Source organism: Hibiscus syriacus, unplaced genomic scaffold, assembly GCF_006381635.1.
Source record: "Hibiscus syriacus cultivar Baekdansim isolate YM2019G1 unplaced genomic scaffold, ASM638163v2 tig00116964_pilon, whole genome shotgun sequence".
Taxonomy (NCBI): Eukaryota; Viridiplantae; Streptophyta; class Magnoliopsida; order Malvales; family Malvaceae; genus Hibiscus; species Hibiscus syriacus.
The window spans coordinates 2,079,931-2,101,843 of NW_024063489.1; the positions used below are offsets into that span (position 1 = coordinate 2,079,931).

Below are 21,913 nucleotides of genomic sequence, written 5' to 3' on the forward strand. Positions count from 1 at the left end.
GAAGGTGATTTTGGGAGCAGAAGTTATGGAGACTATTGGCATTCCCATGGTTTTCTTCTTTGGTTGGTCCTGTTTCGAGTTCAACACAAAAGAAATAGCGTGAGATAAAAATGAGTATCTCCGGGCCTTAGCTTTAAGATTACGTGTGCGTTATCCTCTGCAAGTCTTGCTTACATCACAAACAACTCGTATGATATAACATAGACTAAATTTCAATTACTTTGGGCTTCATGGTTCCTATTTTCTATTATGGGTTGTTTACCCAACCCAATTCAAAATCTCTGCCTCTACGTCACGAGTCACGACATGCCGAGTTCTAAGCCTTTATCGCCCTCTGCAAAAAATACGTTGGCACTGACCCACGTGCCCACAGACAGCATCACAGCACGCAAAATCCTTCATCTATGTGAAAATCAGTAATCAGATTCTGATCCATCCTAACGACCGAATAAAAATGAAACCTCCACTTTATTAAAACCCCAAACCCCTCCATGGGATACCGCCAGCTTCTTCCTTCCCCACCCACTTTGAAACTCATTCATCCCCTACCTGCCTGCCTCCCATACCTTTTTCCCAAATACATCGATTTGTGCCCAATGTACAAAATTGTTTCAGGCAAACATTTTTGGCTTACAACCCGTTTTCCGATGCAACTCCTATTCACATGTATACTGCTGGTGCTATATATATATGCAAGACTCGGTTTTTGAATAAAAAGGGCTAGTGCCAAAACCAGAAGAAAAAAACATGGACCCTTGCCCTTTCGTACGACTTACTGTCGGCAATCTAGCCTTGAAAATTCCTGTTGCGTCGAGACCTGCACTCTCCGTTGTTCATCCTTCTTCATCGCCATGTTTTTGTAAGATTATGCTTAAGAATTTCCCCTTACAAACTGCTGCTGTTCCCTGCATTCCGGCGGAGAATCAGTTTCCCGACAAACAGCTACAGACCTTAGATGCTACTTTCCACCTCAGTAAAGTCGATATTGACAAACTCGCAGAGAAATCCATCTTTTCTTCTTCCAAACCTTGTCTCAAAATCGCTATCTACATCGGCCGGAGAGGCACTACTTGCGGGGTTAACTCAGGGCGTCTGCTAGGAAAAGTGTCGGTACCGTTGGATCTGGCGGGAACCGAAGTCAGGGCTTGTGTTTTCCTCAATGGCTGGATTTCAGTCGGGAAAGAAACTAATAAAAGTACCTCTGCTCAGTTTCACTTGAATGTCAAAGCGGAACCCGACCCCAGATTTGTTTTCCAGTATTCAGTTTTAGAAACACCGGTGGTCGGAATCAAAGATCCAGGTTAGTTATATAATCCCCATTGATTATTCTATCTTCACGCTTTTATGCAAAGTTGGTTAATTTGAACGCAAAATAGTACGGTAAAGCAAACTCGAATTTTTTTTATTCACTTTTTCTATTTTGTTAGTTTGTTTTTTTTGCTTGTCAAATAAACTTTTTCAGTTAAAATCGGACAGGTCGTTACAGTCAGAGTCGAGCAACTCTCGGAGTTGGTTAAGCTCGTTTGGAAGCGAAAGGGAAAGGCTAGGAAAAGAACGTAAAGGATGGTCAATAACGGTTCACGACTTATCCGGCTCACCAGTAGCCGCGGCTTCAATGGTTACACCGTTCGTGGCTTCACCGGGATCGGACCGAGTCAGCCATTCCAATCCCGGCTCGTGGCTTATTCTCCGTCCAGGAGGTGGCACCTGGAAACCTTGGGGCCGTCTCGAGGCTTGGCGAGAACGTGGCTCTTCCGACGGGCTCGGTTACCGTTTCGAACTCATTCCTGATATGAGCGCGGCAGCCATTGTTCTAGCCGAGTCGACGCTGAGTTCGAGTAAAGGAGGGAAATTTGTAATTGACTTGGGCGCCGCAGGCGGTTCTAACGGACGGGCGACGCCGGGGAGTGCGACGTGGCCAGCGTGTAGTCCGAGGGGTAGCGGGGATTTCGGGTATGGACTATGGCCGTTTTGTATGTATCGAGGGTTCGTAATGTCGGCTCGCGTGGAAGGAGAAGGGAAGTGCAGTAAACCTTGCGTGGAGGTGAGCGTGGCGCACGTGAGCTGTACAGAGGATGCAGCTGTTTACGTGGCCTTATCCGCTGCCGTTGATCTAAGTATTGATGCTTGCAGGCTGTTCTCTCAACGTTTAAGGAAAGAACTCTGTAATCACCAGGATTTACTTGGCTGATTCAGATCTGTCCCTCCGGTTTTCAGAAGATTTTTCCGCGAGAGGTGTTCTAAGTTGCCTTTTAAGGTTTTACCCCTAACAAGAAAATCCAAAACTATAATGTAAGAAAAGAATGAAGGGAAAGGGGAGATTAACTGATTAACATTTACCACGCTTTGTTTTTTTTAACCGTGTGGCTTTGTATTTTTCACCCTCTTTTGCGGTAATATTGTAGTCGAGCTGACATCATGGGATGTAATTGTAGTAAAATTTATCAAAGAGTTGTTTATTTGTGTATTGAAGAAAGGGGAAATGGGGCAAGGGATGTGGTTGCACGTTACTATTGCTTGCAGCGTACTGAAGATTTGTTTTATGAATAATAGCTGTAATCCGCTTTCATTATAAAAAAAGAGAAAAGGAGCATTTGATGGGAGTAGAAATTAGACTATTCAAGCATACTTAGTAAAGATTAAAGAAGCTTATTTCTTTATTAAATACAGACTAGCTGACTTCTAATAGTTCAACTAACGTGTAACCAATACAAATTTCAATTGGTGTTTTTTTTTCTTTAATTTGAAGGAAAGTGGGTGTAAAGGAAATGCTGTAGGACCGGCATTTGGTGGTGAGGGGCTGCCTTGTAGTTTCAAAAGAAGGGGATCCTTGGCCTTACTCTTTAGCTTCTTGTGGGTTATTTTGAAGGTAGCTTCCTCTCTACTTTGAAATAGTATGTCAGAGAAACAGAGCGGCATGTGACAAAGTTTTTTTTACAGTTGAAAATAGTTGTAACACGAAGGAAGGGCCAATGGCAAAGGGTTCAACAATAATACTAAAAATGGTGGCAGTGGCAGTGTGCCAGAATTGGTTATGTAGGATTGGCATTGAGTCGAGAATCGATAATTAGGGAGTCACGTTTACGGCCATCTGCTTGTTTGGTTTGACTGGACTGGATTGGATTGGATTTACGATTTCATAAAATAAAAGTGTCGCAGCTTTTATTGGAAAGTGGAAGGTGCTTAACTCTTCAGGGGATTCGCTTCATTTCTGTGGAAATTAGAATCACAGACCATTTACATCCACAAAGTTAACCGCCCAATTAGAGCCACAATTTTAAAAGCATTTTCAGGAAATTTTACATCACTCTCGTTTGGTTTGACTTGACAAATTTCATATGTTTAAAACCATTATTCCAATCTCCTCCTTATAAAGTTTACCTTTATGTTTAAAAACAGAGCTTAAGTTTTTTTTATAAATTAAAATTCGTTAATTTTATTAAAAATATATTTAAAATTATTATAATCATAAATTAAATATATAATTAAAGTATTCTTTTTATTAAGATACTAATCACTTAAGATCATATAAAAAATATAAAAAATTCAAAATATTTAAACAAAATATAGATATGAGCATATACGACTATATCAAAACATGAACTATCTAAAAATGCAAACAACATATTGAAATCCAATACGAGGGTCTAATATAAAGAAAATCAGTAAGATCATAAATAATCCAGTAAAATCATAAATAATCGTCATACAACTTCAAATTCATTACTTCAAAAATTAAACGAAAAATATCTACCAAACAATCGATTAAGAATACCAAAAGTGTTCTAAAAGGCATATGAAAATATGTCATAAATGTAAAAAAATCTATCATCAAAATAAATGAAAGCGTGTCATAAATACAGAGTTATTCAAAATAAAAATAAATAAAGACGTCACTACCGAACAAAAATGAAAAAAAAAATGGAGTGAGTAGCTAGAGAAAAATAGAGGAAAACCTAAAAATGATTCAAAAGTTAAAAACTGAGATTTTTTTTGAGAAGATAAAAGATTTTAAAAAATAGAAAAATATTAAATTACAATAAAAATTTACCATTACAATCAACTAAACACATAATAAAGATATTTCTAAAAATAAGGAAAACCTAAAAATGATTCAAAAGTTAAAAACTGAGATTTTTTTTGAGAAGATAAAAGATTTTAAAAAATAGAAAAATATTAAATTACAATAAAAATTTACCATTACAATCATCAACTAAACACATAATAAAGATATTTCTATATAATCATTAACACAAGAAATTAGCTACTTAATATCACACAAGGTCCATATACAAGGAAAAGATAAAAAAACCCTAAGCGAATAAACTCGAATAAAAGGTAGATACGAACAAATCTGATGACATTGATCAATGAACCACAAAAGGTAATTAAACTATTAGAAGACCACAAAAAGATCATAAATCATAATTGAACGACGTAAGAAAACTATCTACGAACACAATTTATGTATTCAAATTCAATTGAGGGTTCAAAGTAAAGAAAATCAACATAATAACAAAAACGTCATTTTGATCAGTCGTGGTGATACTCCTTTAATCATCTCAAGTAATATTTATTGAATAAATAGATTTATGCGAAAAGACTGAGCTTAATTTTTTTAAAATTAATCTGGGATATGTGTAAGACTAATTGTACAAAGAGCACTCTTAAACATTTGACATTAAATTCTCACACCTTGATCATATTCATGATGTTTAGACCTGAGGCTTCAAAGAATAACAACGATTTTTTACCACTGCTTAATTCATGCAAAATTGAGCTTATTTAAGATAAATAAATCTGTTTAAATTGTATAAAGTAAATGTTTTAATATCTGGCGATTGATATACTGTTATTTTATTATGTATATAAAATTTTAAATTAATCTACTAAAATACCATATTTATAGGGAATATCAAATTTATCGATATATTTAAAGGCAAGAAATATATTTTATTTGTCTTGCAAATTAAATTTTAAATAGATATGATGTTCTATAATACATATATAAAGTACTGAACATATCAATATAAAATCAAGTTAACTGTAATGATTGTATTACTCGAATATTATTGATATAAGATATATTCTAAAAATATATAAAATTAATTTAATTTTACAGTAATATTTTTTACATAATTTTATAGTAATATAAGTTAATTATGTCTTGTTGATCAAAATATAAATGAATACTAAACATATTCTGAAATTCACATATTTTTAGTATGATTGTTTGCCTTCAACTAATAAGGCTAGTCTCAACTGGGTTTGGGTCTTATTTATGGACCGATGTCATCCATTTTGCACATATAACATATTTAAATTATATTTTATAATATATCAATTTTAATAACTTTACCTTTTTAAAACTAAAAATTAATTTTTTTAAGACTTATTTTTTTATAAAATATTTATTTTAAATATTATTTTTTAAAATATAAATAAATAAATATTTTTATTCAAAAATATTTTTTAAAAAGTGAAAATTATAAAATTCATCTTTTAAAAGATACTGTACAATCCAAAACATTTTACAAAAGTCAGCAGTTACAGTTGAAGGTAGGTAGCAGTACAGACTGTACAACACAGAGGGAAGGGGAAAAGAGTAAACGAAGAAGATGAAGGCTTTGGGATGGTGGTTAATGCTAGGGGGTTCACTTCGATTACTTTCCGTTTGGTTTGGCTTCTCGATATTTGGGCTCTTCGCGTCGCTGTTTTCTCCAGCACCACTAGTATGCTTCTTTCTCCCAAGCTTCTTCTTTGGTTGCTTAAATTCTTTTTTTATTTACTTATATTAAATGGTTCTCAATGTCTTGTTTTCCGTTAATTAGAACTAAATAGAATTGGGGAACATCACTAATTCTGTAAACGACAAATCTTTAACATCTAAACAATGGAATTAAGTTCGTGTTTTACGGTCATGTATACACGGTGTTGGGTTATGTCTCTTTATGTTTGAGATCGAAACTTCCATACCCAGATTAGAAAGCAGGGAAGAATGTATAATGTGGGATCCACAGTTTAAAATTTTTTAATAATGTTATTTGTCTTACATTGAAAAGAATATCACTACTAATTAGCACGCTAAATTAGTGGAATTTTTTCTTTTCCAGATCTAATAACTAAGAGTTGATAGTTTTTGTTGAAATGCTTCAAAAAAAAATTATGCTTAATGAATACATAGGATATATGGTGCATCAAATTTGCTTGTTCAGGTGAAATATCTTTTGCAATTGCTTACCAGTCCAATGATGATGATGTATCTTACTTGAAGTTTTTTTTTTTTTTTTGGTATATTGCCTTTTGATTTTGTCTTGGATGATGAGAATGAATGAGGGTAGAGGAGAATGCATGATTCATATCTATACCTAAGTTACTGTACCAAAACCAAGAAAGATTCACTGTAGTTGGTTTCTTGTACTAGTTGAGTCAAAAAGTAGACAAGCCTAGCTAGAATTGTCATGTGATGGTTGATGAGTTTAGTAATCAGACATTTGATTTTGGGCCGATTGTCCAAGTAAGATATTGGATGTCTGACTTGGAGTAGACAAACACAAAAGATTTGGCGCATCAGAAATTTTATATGTTCATTGCATCTTCAAGTATAAGCCGTTGCATATCTAAAATGAAAGTATGTTGACGGAAAAGGGGTCGTAGGTGATTTCTCACACGAAAACTTAATAATGAGGACTGTATTTGGCTTGAGAGTTGATCAGAGGTTGAGAAAGATACAATACTTTGGATTTTGACTGTGATGTGACAAATTAGAACACTCAATAGAATTTGAAAACGCCCCTGCTCCTTTCATGGTATTGGGGTGCATGTATATACAGTAGTCTTTGCACATGCTAATGAAAAGGATCAATAGGAAGGGTTACCAAAGTTAATACAATGCAGTCAATATCATGTGCTGCATATAAATCAGATATTGGCTTGAGCATGATATTTTGTGCATTTGAGCATTTCCATATCCAATGATGATTTAGAGTATCTGTTTCAAACAAGATAAACACGATTGGGATTGAACCCCTGCTTTTTTGCTATTAAGAAGTTCTATATTCATTAGAACTACTGAAACCTCATACCAAAGAGTGGAGACATCAAAATATGTCAATTGTGGAATGGATATGGTTTTTTACGTTTTCTTTGAGTAATTGAATTTGCTAATGCTCTATTTTATTTCTATGTTCTACGGCAACCTGATTACCCTTGCGGTTTAGTTTTCCTTCTGGACCCTTATTACTCTTTTATCATTTCTAAACGTAAAAGAAGACTCTGGTATCATATAGCTGTGGAAAAGGTTTTGACCCCAGATGGCAATATGTTTTCTGCTGAATATATGTCATTCCAGATCTTATAATTGGTAATCTCCTGTTTTGATATGCAGTGACCGAAGTTCATGGGAGGACGTTTGGAGTTTGGACACTTTTGACTTGTACCCTCTGCTTTCTCTGTGCATTTAACTTGGAAAATAAGCCACTGTACTTGGTGACGTTTTTGTCATTCATCTGTGCCTTTGGTCACTTTTTGACTGAATATCTCTTCTATCACACAATGGCTCTCTCAAATCTTACAACCGTTTTTATTACATCAAAATTCGTAGATTGTATAACCGACCAAGAAAATTTATTAGATTAAAATTTGATAAATGGCTATAGTATTTTCCTCAATTGCTAGGTTTGTAGCGTAGTGTTGCAATTGCCAAAGCCTAATATCTCATGGCATCCTTCTTGACCGTTTAGTATTTTATACTCAATCACGTCCCATTACAATAATTTTTAAATATCTATAAAAACAGCAACGAGGATTTTTTAGGCTATCATTAGCTCCTCCGAATTTCTAAGACAATCTGTGACAATACATGTAATTTCACAAATCAAGCAAATGTTCATATTTAATTTTTCAAAAAAAATTAAAGTCAACTTAATATAAAATTTAATATAATACTTTTATTTTCATTTTATTGGAAAATGAAAACACAACGAAAAAAGAACGATTTTATATCCCATCTCTCTGCGTATATTTGCTTTGGATTTTTCACCTGAACTCCAGTTATCGTCTTTGAAGATTAAAAAAAAAAAACTAAGGAGAATAAAATGAAGCAAAAGTAGCTTTCAGTCCAAAAAACAAAATCGGATGAAGATTAAGCTTTTATTTAAAACATAAAATTTCAATTCATTAAAAAATAACTTGAAAAAAGATATAAACTGAGATGCCATGTACAAAATAACATCTGAATGAACATTTTACAATAGATCAATAATCAAAATATAATTTTAAAATTTAAATGATAAAATAAACAAAAATATGAAACAAAAGTGATCAGAAAATCAAAATTTGTGTTATGGAAGAGATTTGACACAGACGTCAATAAACCTAAGCAGGTTGATCCACCTGATCTCAGCCCATCAAACTTCAAAAAACCAATTGATATCATCAATACGTAATGTTGCATTTCATGCATCATCACACTTTCTAACATATGTCTCCCATTTCAGATGGAGCTTTAGAGTTTGCTTTTGCCTCCAATTGAAGAAGCTAATACAGATACTACTAGATACTGATTTGGAAAACAAAAGAGAAAGAGAAATAAATTACAGTTTCCACTAATTTCTTAATATTTCACACAGAATCAAAGCACTGTAGTCCTTGACCAGAAGTAAAACAGAAATAAATTACAGTTTCCACTAATTTCTTAATATTTCACACGGAATTAAAGCACTGTAGTCCTACAACATAAGAAAAGAGAGATAAATTCATTCAATCCTAAGTCGAAAACGGCTTGTATGTCTTGAGGCTTTGAATCAGTCCTTGAACAGATCCAGCAGCAGCAACCAGCGAAACGATCAAGCATACCAGGCTCAGAACTTTCAGCCATATCCACCTGAATGAATACTTGGGCAATTTCGTTTGAGCAATGTGCATCTCGATCGGGAAGTAGACCGTCAATGGCCAGAATGAGCCGGCCCCGAATAAGTCCTAAGAAATCGTTGAAGAAAGGAAATAGCATAGCTACCACGGCTGTCACCATAACATAGGTTGTCCTCCACACCACCCTGAAGAAGTTGACGTTGTAAACACCATAGCATGGAATATCAACAGCATGCTCTCTTGTAATGAACTTGTTTTCTGGCCAGTGTCTGGCACACCAGCTCTCAACGAACCCGAATAAGGGTTGGGCAAACACCTGGACATATGTCAACCATGTTAGACCATAAAGTCATCAATGGGACTAAGTTTCATGTATATATATATATGTTTGTGTTTTACCTGGTAAGCACCAATAAGATGGATGGCAATGCAGATGTTGGCGAAGTCGATCAACCAAAAGGGCTCATAGAAGCCGAAGCCAGTGAGGAAATTTCCTGGTGCATCATTTCCGAAGGCTGCATACCCAACAAGGCCGCAAAGGACATAGAAAATAGTGGTCGTTGAGACACCGAGAGTTGTTGCTCTCTTCATTGATTTATTTTCTGGTGGGCTCGATTTGATCGTGTCCTGAAATCATAAAGAAAAAAAGGGAAAAAAGTAAAACTTCTAGATACCTCTGTTTCTCTCTTTTTCAGAATTTAGATCAGCATGTGCTAGTTATCGATTGCGACGAATCCAGAGGCTGCACTTTGAAAAGGTGCTTCTTTTTTGAGATGGGACAAAAAACAGTAGATACCCAACTATATTGGACGTCACAATCTGCTGCTAATAGGTTCGTGATAACTTATAAAAGGAAAGTTGGAAAAAAAAATAAAGCTTTCGCTTACTTTTCCTTTTGGCAAATGCAATAGAATCCATGGACCAAATTCTGAAATATTCTGGTCCATAGGAATCTTTGGATCTCAGCATCTTACAATCTTTAAAAAATCATATTTTTGTATGCATATGTGAATACATGCAGGGGAGACAGTCATCTCATACCGGCATTAAATCAGGCACCATTTCCTTGCAATTATCGCATACAAATTCTTGACAATTTGAATTTTATATCTGTAAATACTTGCCTGAATCTCAACTAGGACGGTAGAATATGCATAGGCAAAGGCAATGTCTCCAATAGCTTGGAATGTCCTCCAAATCTTTTCAGATCCTGTCACGTCCACCCCTACTGCCACTCCAGTTAAGGTTGTCCTTACATGTCCCCCACCTTGATGTTAATTCAGGGAAGCGTTTAATTAAGATAAAATTCAAGCAAATCTATCAAGTAAATAAAACAGAAACTGATGGATGATTTGTGTTTGTTAATTTAAAGTGCAAAGAGAGCTTCACTTTCATTCTTATCAGCTGTTGAAATTACCTGCAACTTTGGCGATGGAGAGTCCAAGGCCAATGGAAGAATAAGCGAAAGACATAATAGCAGCAAGAATCGATAGCCATGAAAGATTGTGGAAGTTTGGGATTTGGCTTAGAACGATCTGGATGCAAGCGAAGATAATCATGAAAGGGTTGTTCGATGTGTGGCACTTCACATGATGGCCATGCTTGTGGAAGCAATTTGACCTTTTGACAGCCCTGATTACAAGCAAATAGGAGACGATAAAAGAAACAATTAATAGAACAATTGCCACTGTGAAATTCCAACAATTTAACATGTAGGAATATTTCAAACTTACACCATGCTAATTGATGCTGTGATAGTGTAACCAATGGTTATTCCGAGAAGATTTACATACTGAGCTAATCCACATAGTTGGACTTTTCTTCCTCCTGCAAAAAGATAAAGCATGAATTTGATGTTCCATTAATGGTTTCTGCGGCATTTTGGGAATTGATTGAATTATCTACGTGGAGAAATAGTTTCTCTTTAAAATATCGTTTTTTCTTGGAACTGTAAACAATCACTTAATAAGGTATTAATGTGGTACCTAAGTAAGCTCTAACAGCATCCATGTAGGTGTAGTTTCTGTTTCCATGGACAGGATCAGGAGCCCTATAGCAATCAGCAAGAAGGGTGGAGGTGAAGAAGGTGATGAAGGAGAAAGCCATGAGAACTGCCGGTCCAGCCACCCAACCCAATTGGGCAATAGCCCATGCAAGAGATAGCACTCCAGATCCAATCACGGCAGTGATAATATGAGCACTTGCAGTAACCCAAGTCCCTTCAAAGAAAAAAAAAAATTCAAAAACCAACAACCAAAGCGAAATAAGGACCATGTAAAGAAGGATAACAATGATAAGCATTCGAAGGGAAGAAAAAAACAAATAAGTACCGGTTCTTTTGACTCGGCCATCATCATCCAAGTTCTTGCCAATATCACCATTCTCATAATCTCCAGGGTTTCTCTCTATGAACATGCTAGTCTTCTGCATCTCTTTGGCCATCTCTTCAGCCTCGAGGTCGAGGGTTAAATGATAATGAGTTGAAACAAAGGGTAAAATGACGGGGGATGAAAGAAAAATAAAACTGGCTTTGAGGATGGTAAGAAACGATAATGAGTTTGGAGAGAAAGACAATCCTCTTATATAGCCGTGGTTGAAGACTTCTGTGGGGCAGGGGAATCATTGGCAGGGTTGGATTAATGGAATTTGAGTTTTGGATTGATTCGAATTTAATAAAATATTTATTTATCTTAGAATAATTATAAAAATATTCCTTTTATTTGGTTCTGGGAAATGACATTACAATGTTAAGCATCCAACGTGATATTTCAGAGCTAACCACAACAAATCAGGATTTTTGATTTTGCCGCTTACATTTGCTAAAAGCAAATTACTTCTTTTTCCCCAGCACACTGAGGAACACATATACTTAAAAATTTGGTTGACCCCTCCAATCGATGGTAATGAATATCAGAGAAGCCGTAGGTGCTCAAAGCAATGGTCCAAATGAATTCTCTGATAGGTTTTTAGTTGAAACATGCCTCATTTTGACTTCCAACTGATGTGTAATGACATTATAATAAGCACTTTGGGTTTAAATTAATGCGTTTTGTGTATTCTCGTCGGAATTATTATTGTCCAAAGAGTCGGCCCCTATATTGGAGGAAGTAAAATACATTTTCTTTTCATCTACATTGGATCCAATATAATCTCTTGCTTTATTCGACTCTTAGGCTATATAGAGTGTATGTATATAATATATATATATAAATAATTAGGTAGCCAACCATTTAGTCACATGTAGCCACGGAACATGGAAACGTTTTAGCACAACCATGGACCGTGCCGGTAATGGGGTGCTCGCTATAATTATAAGTTCCATGACTTTAACATTTATAATGGTCGACTTGATTATATAATAGGTGACAACACATTAAAGAGTATATATCTCCTTACAGTGGCATCACTTTCTTGTGCGCTCCTCACGACTTGGATGGTGAAACTTTTTTATAGTTCAATTTTATTGAAAAACTTGAGTTGGAATTTTATTTTATATCATGGTTTTTCATATTTTGATTAATCACGAATCATCTGCTTTCCTTTTCATTCTGTCTCTTTTTCATTTTTATTCAATGCAAGTGGGAATTAGATTCACCGAGTTGAAACGTATTGACTTCGTTGATCTTGCATTGACTAGTGAAAAAGAACGTGGTGAGCTTTTACTTGGAAATCAAATGCCCTATATCGTGAAACGAAACACTTTATTAAAATAATCTTGTTGATGATTCACGGCCTACCTGGCACGTTCGTTTCCGCCTAGACCATTACCAAAGTCTCCACTTACGATCATAATAATTTCCACTTTTACAATTCAAGTTCGTTCATCTCATTTTGCACTTTTTGAGACATGTGGTGTGGTGCGCGAGTTCAATCATGTGCCCGGCAGCAGTCATCCAAAGCCACCTGAAATGCACGATATCCATAATAAATTCCAGGTCCGACAGCTCTGAAAATTGCAAGAACTGGACAGGTTTTGTCAAGATCACATAAAGAGGTAATGAGACACATAGAAGGGGGATTCCTCAAAGATGGTGGAAGGAAGGGTTGTAAATGATTGGATGAAAAAAAAACGCCAATAATCCATAAGACCTTTTTAGCTGAAGCAGAGCACGAGTAATGTCGAGCCTATCCTATCGCCAGCAGGCAGCTTATGGATTTTGCATAAAGGATGACAATGTAAACAAAAATACGAGGTCCCCCTTAAAGTTGACTCCGATGCAGAGGGTCTACGGATGTCTTAGAACGGACGTAAAATTTTAAAATTTTAAGAGGAGATTAAATTGTAAAATTTTAAGTGACAAAGATTTTTAATAAAATATACATAGAATTTTTTTTGAAATATATAATAATTTTAAATTTTCAGGGGACGAATGCCTCCACCTTGACCCGTCTCCCTTAAACCAACCTTGGATTCTTAGTGTGTACAAAATTATATTATTTACTAATTAATCAATCTATTTTTTTCTGGTTCAGAACATTTAGAAAAACTTTAGCACATAAAAAAATATCTAATTGCAATTATTTTTAGGTAAAAAGAAATAAGAACTTGTTACAAAAGCATGTATTAATATTTGTAATATTATGCACGAACCAACTTACTTTATTGGTTAAAAGAATTGTGACTATTTCTAAAAATTACAGGTTCGAGCAACAACGACTGCAATGATAATTGAACGTTTACAGTCAAATGATTGAGAATATTTAGAACAAATATCATTTTGTAATCTATTTAGTTTAATAAAAAATTATATATTTGTAACATTCCAAACTTTGGTTTACCCTTTTTATGGAACACTCTCACAAAAATTTAGTACTTGAGATATTTCATATACTTTAGTGAAATTTTATTTGGGTTCTTTTATTATTTTTTGGTTAATTTAATCTTCAAACTTTCATTTTATTTATCACTTTAATACTTTAGCTTTTTTTGTTGTTGAAAATATCACTATACATAATAGAATTATGTTAGGTGAAATATATGTTAAGAAATCATAAGATAAAAAATATATAAAATTCAGAAAATTTAAAAAATTTAAAAAAAAACATAATTCATATATATATTTTTGAATAACTATGTTTAATTTATTTCTAAAAGTTCATAAAAAAAATTAAAATGAAATCACATGAGAAAAAAATCTAAAAAAAAAACCATGTTCTTTTTAATTAAAATATTTTTATTTTTTAATATTTTATGTTTGGGTTTGGATTTTTTATTTTAAAGTTTCAAAAATATTTTATTTTTGAATAACTATGTTTAATTTATTTCTAAAAGTTCATAAAAAATTAAAATGAAATCACATGAGAAATAAAAAAAATCTAAACAAAACCATGTTCTTTTTAATTAAAATATTTTTATTTTTAAATATTTTATGTTTGGATTTTGATTTTTTATTTTAAAGTTTTCGAATACCCTATTATTATTTTTATTGGATATAACAATATCTATCTGGTTATATGTTACTGCTGTACTATTCAATTTCTTTTTATTAGATATGAGACTGATTAAAATATTTTTTGAATAGAATAGTTAGTTTTATTAAAAACATAAAATATTCGAATTATAACTATAAACTAAACATATAATAAAGACATTTTTTCTATAATCATTAACACAAGAAACATAGCCACTTAACAAAAAGATCATATAATAAAAATATTAAAAATATAATCAAATAAACTAGAACAAAATGTAGATATGAATACATTTGATTATAGCGGGAAATGAACCACAATAGGGGATCAAGATATTGAAAGACTATCGATAAATCGTAAATAAGAGTCAAACGACGTGAAAAGACTATATACGAAAGCAAATCTTGTATCTAAATCCAACATGATGGTCCAAAGTAAAAAATATCATCATGATTACAAATAAGTACAATTTTGATTGGTCGTAGCGATATAAAATCTATTGTTGAAAAAAATATACGAAAACAAAAACCAAATGAAAAAAACGTATCATAAACGCAGAGTTATTAAAAATATTTTTTATTAAAATATTTTTAATTTTTAATTTTTTAATTTTTAGTATTTTATATTTATATTTGACTTTTTATTTTAAAGTCTTCAAATACTTTATTATTAGTTTTACTGCACTGCATATAACAATATCTATCTGGGTCGCGTTTGTACTAAAAAAAATAATGATAAAAAAGCCGGGTCGCGTTTAAATTTTTCGAATGAAAATATTAAGAAACTAATATGATAACAAAATAAAAGTTGGAAGAAAAATTAAAAAATAATAATAAATGAATAAAATGAGAATTTCACTATAAAACTAGTAATTTTAGATATTAAGCCTTAAAAATAGAAACAGAAGTTAAAAAATTGATTTAAATCACAACAAAAAATGCAGTCACTGATTCATAATTCTCCCTCAAATAGAGGAAAAAGGAAAGATTATGCTAAAATAGAAGCTTAAAAAAATACCCACCAAATATAGGTGGGAACCAAAAAAAAAAAAGGCCATTGCTTTAGCAGTGGAGCACAAAAGAGTAGAAGTGGTTACAATTTATAAGAGGTAGTAAATTGACATAATAGTTAAATATTTAAGATTTAAAAAAATAGAATTAAATTCTAATAAAATATAAAAATTAAATGTTTATTATATTACTTTTATTTATAACGACATCATTTTTTATAATTTTTCATTGAAGACTTAATTAAAAAAACTTATAATCAAGGACAATATATGAATTTATATTATTATTATTTTAACATAATTTATCCCTTTTTTTAATTCTAGAAGTGGCAGGCTCTGCAGGGTAATTAAATCGAACTCTAAAAACAACACGTTAAAACATGAAACATTATAAACAAGGAAAAATGGAGAATTAAAATACCTCTGTTGTTGTTCTTTACAAAGAATCTAGGAAACAAAAATAAGAACACCAATTTCATTATTTCATCATTCTCTTTATTTAAAAGAGAAAACCTAGATTGGATTTTTGTTGCACAAAAAAGGAAAAAGTTTGCAGATCTAAACCCGGGTTTGTACATATTCTGTTTCTATCTCGTTATTATCTCTCTCTTGTGCTCATCATTTATTTTTGATGATTCGTGCTTATTTTAAGCTAAACATGAAATTGAAATTTCTCATGTCTGTTTTATTTTATTTTTTTAATTTTGAGGTTGTAACTTGTAAATAAGATTCACATTCTCTTTATTTAAAAGAGAAAACCTAGATTGGATTTTTGTTGCACAAAAAAGGAAAAAGTTTGCAGATCTAAACCCGGGTTTGTACATATTCTGTTTCTATCTCGTTATTATCTCTCTCTTGTGCTCATCATTTATTTTTGATGATTCGTGCTTATTTTAAGCTAAACATGAAATTGAAATTTCTCATGTCTGTTTTATTTTAATTTTTTAATTTTGAGGTTGTAACTTGTAAATTAAGATTCATAATTTTATTCCGAACAACGGTAATTCGTTCTTGTTCATAATATATTTTTTAAAAGAAAAACTAGAGTTACGTTGGTTTAAACGGCAACGTTGTTATAATGTAGCAGTCTCTAATGCAAAAACAATAGTAGTGTATTATCAGCGTTATCATATTTAAATTCTAAATTGAAGTTCTTAAAAAGAGTGATTGTTCCTTTCTGAAATTTTGTTCATTACAATTCCTTGTTTGCAGCTTTCCGTATTGTTAAAAAGCATTTGATGGTACGGAGAGTTGTTAGAGGGTCCTCTTCTTTTACGTGTGGTTGCTTTGTTCTCTGATGATTTTATGAGAACTGAAACGTAATTCCATGAGAGTTTGCTTGGGAGTGAAAACTAAGGAGAGAAGCAAGAATTGAGATACTTGATTATATGTGTTTCAACATCATGGATGGTCGAGTGGTTTGAATAATAGAGAAATGAATAAATAAATACATGAAAAAATAGACGAGGACAAGCAAAAAGGTTACCAGATTCAATGCCGCCCTCGGGTAAATTACAGCCGGTGGTCGTGTTGGATGCTACCCACGAGATTGCAATTTACATCCATAGGTTTCATAACCTTGATCTTTTCCAGCAAGGGTATGATGAAATTATTGTGTTTTCCTGTTTGTTTTGAACCTGCACATCCTCATTCATATGTTCATTTGAGTGTTTAGATGGTATCAACTCAAGATTACAGTCAGATGGGACAATGAAGCATCTGCTTCTCCCGCGATGCCTTCCAGAGTCTTACAATATGAAGGTAAATTGTTGAAATTATAGTGTTTAATTTTTCTTTTAAAACATTTGTCTTAAGGTTATAAATTTGCTATTTGTTGTTGTTTATATAATAAACATTTTTAACGTTGATACATTCTAGTGTTTTGTACTGAAACTGGTCCCTCTAGAGAGCTAAACAGGCACCTTGCAATTTCCGAAAGAATATGCCATGCTAGCTGATTGATTGGTCAAATATTTTTGATACAGCTGAAGCAAACAAATTTAATTTCCTTTGATACTTAAATTATGACCAATCAATGAATTTCATCTTTGTTTAAAGGTGAATATATTTGGAACTATATGTTGGTTTCTCCTACTTGTTTTATGCTCTCAAAGTATAATGTAATAGTTTTCTCAAACAACATTTTCCCCTACTTAAGACTAGAAAAATATTGCAGCTCCAAACTTGGGTTGTGAGGGTGGACGATATGGAGTGTGGAAGATTGATGAAAAAGATAACAGTTTTGCAACGCAGCCTTTTCGAATCAAATATGCAAGACAGGATGTTCTTTTATTTACCATGGTTGCATTTGATTTACCTCTTAAGGGAAAAGAAGTAGGTACTCTCTCCTTGCTCATATCCACATGTGCACACATCACACTCCCTCTAGCCGAAGAGCATACAAAAATAAATTGCAGAACTCACTCTATAAAACTTCATTATATTAACTTATGGTAGTCTATGATAGGTTTTGATGCTTAGCTTCTTTCTTGCAAATTGATACTAAAATCTCTATTCCAACCATAAGGGAAAATGGAAATGACAGTGGATTTTCCTGAAAGTTATGACTTTCACCAATATTTACTTCATTTGATTTTGGTATTGGACATGCATATAAGCTTTTCTACTTTGATTGCGTTGGCTATTTAGTTTGCTAATATTTTCTTATATCCTATTATGGTGCTGATGTAGCATTATCTGACACTGACAGTGTCCTTACTCATCAGCTGTCATTTTGAAGTTTGAGCTTTTATATGCTCCTCTGTTGGAAAATGGGTAAGGTGACAAGTCCTGTTTTTGTATTACTGTACAATTAAAATTTAAGGCTTTAACCTCTGTTCTTTTTATGAGCGTTTCATTTCTATTATTATTTTCTTTCTTCAACTTAAAAGATCCTATAATTGATCTGAATGCTCTGCATTCAGTTCTGAGTTTCAGGCTTCTCCAGATAGTAACCCTGCTGCCATCCATGAATTTCGGATCCCTGCTAAAGCTCTTTTAGGACTGCATTCCTACTGCCCTGTTTATTTTGATGCATTTCATGCTGTTCTTGTGGATGTAAGTGTTCACATCACTCTCCTAAAAGCTGGTTCTATCCAAGACTCAATGAAGGTACCCAGGTTTGTCGCAGATTCTAGAAATAGTGAATCTTTGTGGAAATGATGAAAGGGAAATGGTGGTTTTATTTATAAATTTGTGCTATATTGATATGTAGAAGTAACTTGACCTGTTGAATTTTTTCAGTATTTCTTCTACAGTCACTGATGATGTTGCTGGTAAAACTGTTGGCGGGTCGACTCAGGTTTGTTCTAAACATTGAATATTCATATGCAACAACAACCCATCCCTAATCACAACTTGGACTATCTTTGCATCTGCTTGACTAAGGCTATGCCTTAAATATAAAGTTTTTCTTAAAATTAATAAGGCTGTGCATTCAATATGTTTTTTCTTTCTTTCTTTCTTTCTTTTTCTTTTTTTTTTTTGGTGGGGGGAGATTATAAAAACTTCTCCTGGATTTACTTGACCAATAATGGAAAAGCATCTTATTTCTTTATGCTGCTTCTTGTTTTCTTCGATAATCAATATTCTATGAACTGATACTCCGGTTATGTGATTGAGTAGGTGTTGAATCAAACGGATCGTAGTGACCTGAAACTGGTCAGGCTTGTGAAGGCATTACTAGATGCTCGTGAAACCTTGATTGTAGAGCTACAACAACTTAGCAATGCCATTAACCAAACTGTTGATTTGATTAAATTTACATCCACAATGAATGATACAAGGTTATTTGATTCATCCTTGCAAGCAAATCAGGTTACTGATGATAATGAAGACTCTGGACAAGGCAAGCCACAAAATGGTCCTGAGGTCCTTGCTTTATTTTACCCAGCATCAGTCTTATTCCTATTTTTTTACCCTCTTTAATGGTTTTATAGTTTTTATTATAGATTAAAATTATAATCTTGCCCTCTCTTTTAACGGAAAATTAATGGCGAATCAGATTTTCAAAGTGATCAATTGCCCCAGAACTTATCCAAGGATGATTTAACCAGAATGTTTAATCTATATGGTGATCAGGTGTTATATGTATGGAGCACTTTTCTCACTTTCCACAGGTTAGCTTATACATTTTTATTTCCAGTTGTTGCTGTTTTTAGTCAATGATTTCTCTTTGATATTGTAGGCATTGTTGGCTTGTTTTGCTCCGTATCCCTCTTATTAACACTTCATTGATCATTTCATCCCTAAAGATGATTTGAACTCCTTGATACAGCTTTCATAGTATTGGTGCTTACTTTAGGTGTTGAAATTGCATTTCATTCCAGGGATAATAAAACAAGGATAATGGAAGTCCTTCATGATGCATGGGCTAAGGATAGAAAAGCTGAATGGTCAATATGGATGGTTTACTCTATGGTTGAAATGCCCCATCATTATATAAACCGCAGTTTTAAGGAGACTACCCACCATGTCTTGCATAAGAGGGGTTCAAGTTTGTGGAAGTTATCTGATGATGTGAACACTTTTTTATGTTTTTCATTTGAGTAAATATGTTGCTCTTTGTTTACATACTCAGAGAAGAGCAACACTAGGCTTATCCACTATTTTCTAATTTTGGGAAATTCATATTGTGCAATGCAGCCTGTGCATATGTCAGAAATGAAGGCTGACCTTCATCGACGGAGTATCTCACAAATGAAGGTAAGTTGTTTTATTTACTGGTTATAGTCCTTATTCCTGGTGTTTACTGAAGATTTTTGCACACAGATTAACAGTCGGTCAATCCAAGACATGCAAATATTTGGAGATCCTTCAGCAATTCCTATTGCAATTGTAGAACGCGTTATGAATGCACCTCGTCGTAGTCTGAGTTATAACTCATACATGAATTATTTGGATGCTGTAGATTCAGTTGCCTCACATTCTGATATTAGTTCTAAAGAAGGGAAAAAGCCACCACGTGCAACTGCTGCAAAAAGAGGCCGTGATTTGAAGGTTGTTGTCTTTGTACATGGATTTCAGGCAAGTTTCACTCTCCCATTCTTGTTTTCTTAGGTAGTAGTTTTAATGCATATTACCATTAATAAGTTGACGCCGAGTACATTTAAAGTAAACTCCCGATGTAATTTTTATGCTTCTCAAAGGCCGCGTAGAACTATAACTTCTAAAAGTGAAGATATTAGTGTCTACCATTCATTTTAGTGTGCAAAGCTAACTCTTTCTTTTCCTAGTTAACTTCGGCATGTTCCTACTAGAGACAGATTAGTCAGTGAATTAATGTTTAAACCCAATTTGAATATAATAGGGGCATCATCTGGATTTGCGGCTTGTTCGCAACCAATGGCTTTTAATAGATCCCAAAATCGAGTTTCTCATGTCAGAGGCAAATGAGGATAAAACATCTGGAGACTTCAGAGAAATGGGACTGAGGCTGGGGCAGGAAGTAGTACATTTTATTAAAAAGAAAGTGGGTAAAGCTTCAAGATATGGACGATTAGGAGAGATCAAACTTAGTTTTGTCGGGCACTCTATTGGAAACGTCATAATAAGAACAGCAATAGCAGGTAGATATGCTCTTGTCCGAAGCTACGTTCCCGTTCTTACTATTTTGTAATTTCTGCTAAATATATACATTTCTTTCTGCAGATAGTGTTATGGAACCTTACCGGAGATACCTTCACACATACCTATCTCTATCTGGTCCACACTTGGGATATTTATACAGCTCAAATTCTTTATTCAATTCCGGGTTGTGGCTTTTGAAGAAGTTCAAAGGGACCCAATGCATCCATCAGCTTACTTTCACCGATGACCCCAATATCCATAACACTTTCTTCTACCAACTTTGTAAGGTATTGAGATCAAAGTCAGGATTATTGTTTTTTAAGCTCTGAAGTTCTAAAATTGTTGATTTGCTTCTTTCAGAAAAAAACTCTGGAAAATTTCAAGAATATAATCCTCTTCTCCTCACCCCAGGTATTCTAACAATTGTATACCTTAAACGTTTATTACATGTACGTTTTAAGGTCGTTGAGAGATGATTTGTCTCTCAGGATGGTTATGTTCCATATCATTCGGCAAGGATCGAGTCATGCCGGGCAGCGTCCATGGACCACTCGAAAAAGGGAAAAGCATTTTTGGAAATGTTGAATGCCTGCTTGGACCAGATACGAGCTTCTACGACTGAAGATCGGGTGTTCATGCGATGTGATGTCAACTTTGACACATCCTGTCATGGCAAGAACTTAAACTCATTCATTGGACGAGCTGCTCATATCGAGTTTTTGGAGTCGGACATTTTTGCTCGATTCATAATGTGGTCATTTCCAAATATATTTAAATAATTATTTCTGTTGTTCCACCTATAATGAATCCCCAGTCTCCAGATTGGTTGCCAAATGCAGAGCCAGTGATTTTGGTTTCTGGTTTTCGAGCATCAATGTGAAAGAAGAGCAACATTTGCATGCGTTTTGGTGTATAGGTTGGAGTCTAGCCGCCAGATGATTACAAAAGAAATTGTTATATAAGTTCTCGATACAAAAATAGTGAAATTTAATCTTATTTGTTTTTACAAATAATAATCTATCATAAATAATAATAAAAAATGATTTTTTTTAA

At 33.6% G+C, this 21,913-nt stretch overlaps 1 protein-coding gene and 3 pseudogenes across 1 annotated transcript; 3 read left to right on the forward strand and 1 right to left on the reverse strand.

Annotated features, from left to right (window-relative positions):
* The first annotated feature begins 700 nt into the window (after positions 1-700).
* Positions 701-2,291, forward strand: LOC120190990 (annotated as a pseudogene).
* A 3,250-nt stretch (positions 2,292-5,541) lies between these two features.
* On the forward strand, positions 5,542-7,734 carry LOC120190941 (annotated as a pseudogene).
* Positions 7,735-8,670: 936 nt separating this feature from the next.
* On the reverse strand, positions 8,671-11,397 carry LOC120190888 (annotated as a pseudogene).
* Positions 11,398-11,768: 371 nt separating this feature from the next.
* Positions 11,769-21,824, forward strand: LOC120190942 (protein FAM135B-like). The gene is given in 15 exon segments (XM_039193949.1): positions 11,769-11,833; positions 16,756-16,890; positions 16,968-17,053; positions 17,469-17,626; positions 18,003-18,067; positions 18,217-18,487; positions 18,917-19,180; positions 19,295-19,410; positions 19,621-19,810; positions 19,937-19,996; positions 20,063-20,317; positions 20,601-20,859; positions 20,942-21,147; positions 21,221-21,271; positions 21,349-21,824. Coding segments are annotated over 15 exon segments (2,472 nt in total). The 3' UTR covers positions 21,640-21,824.
* Positions 21,825-21,913: the final 89 nt, after the last annotated feature.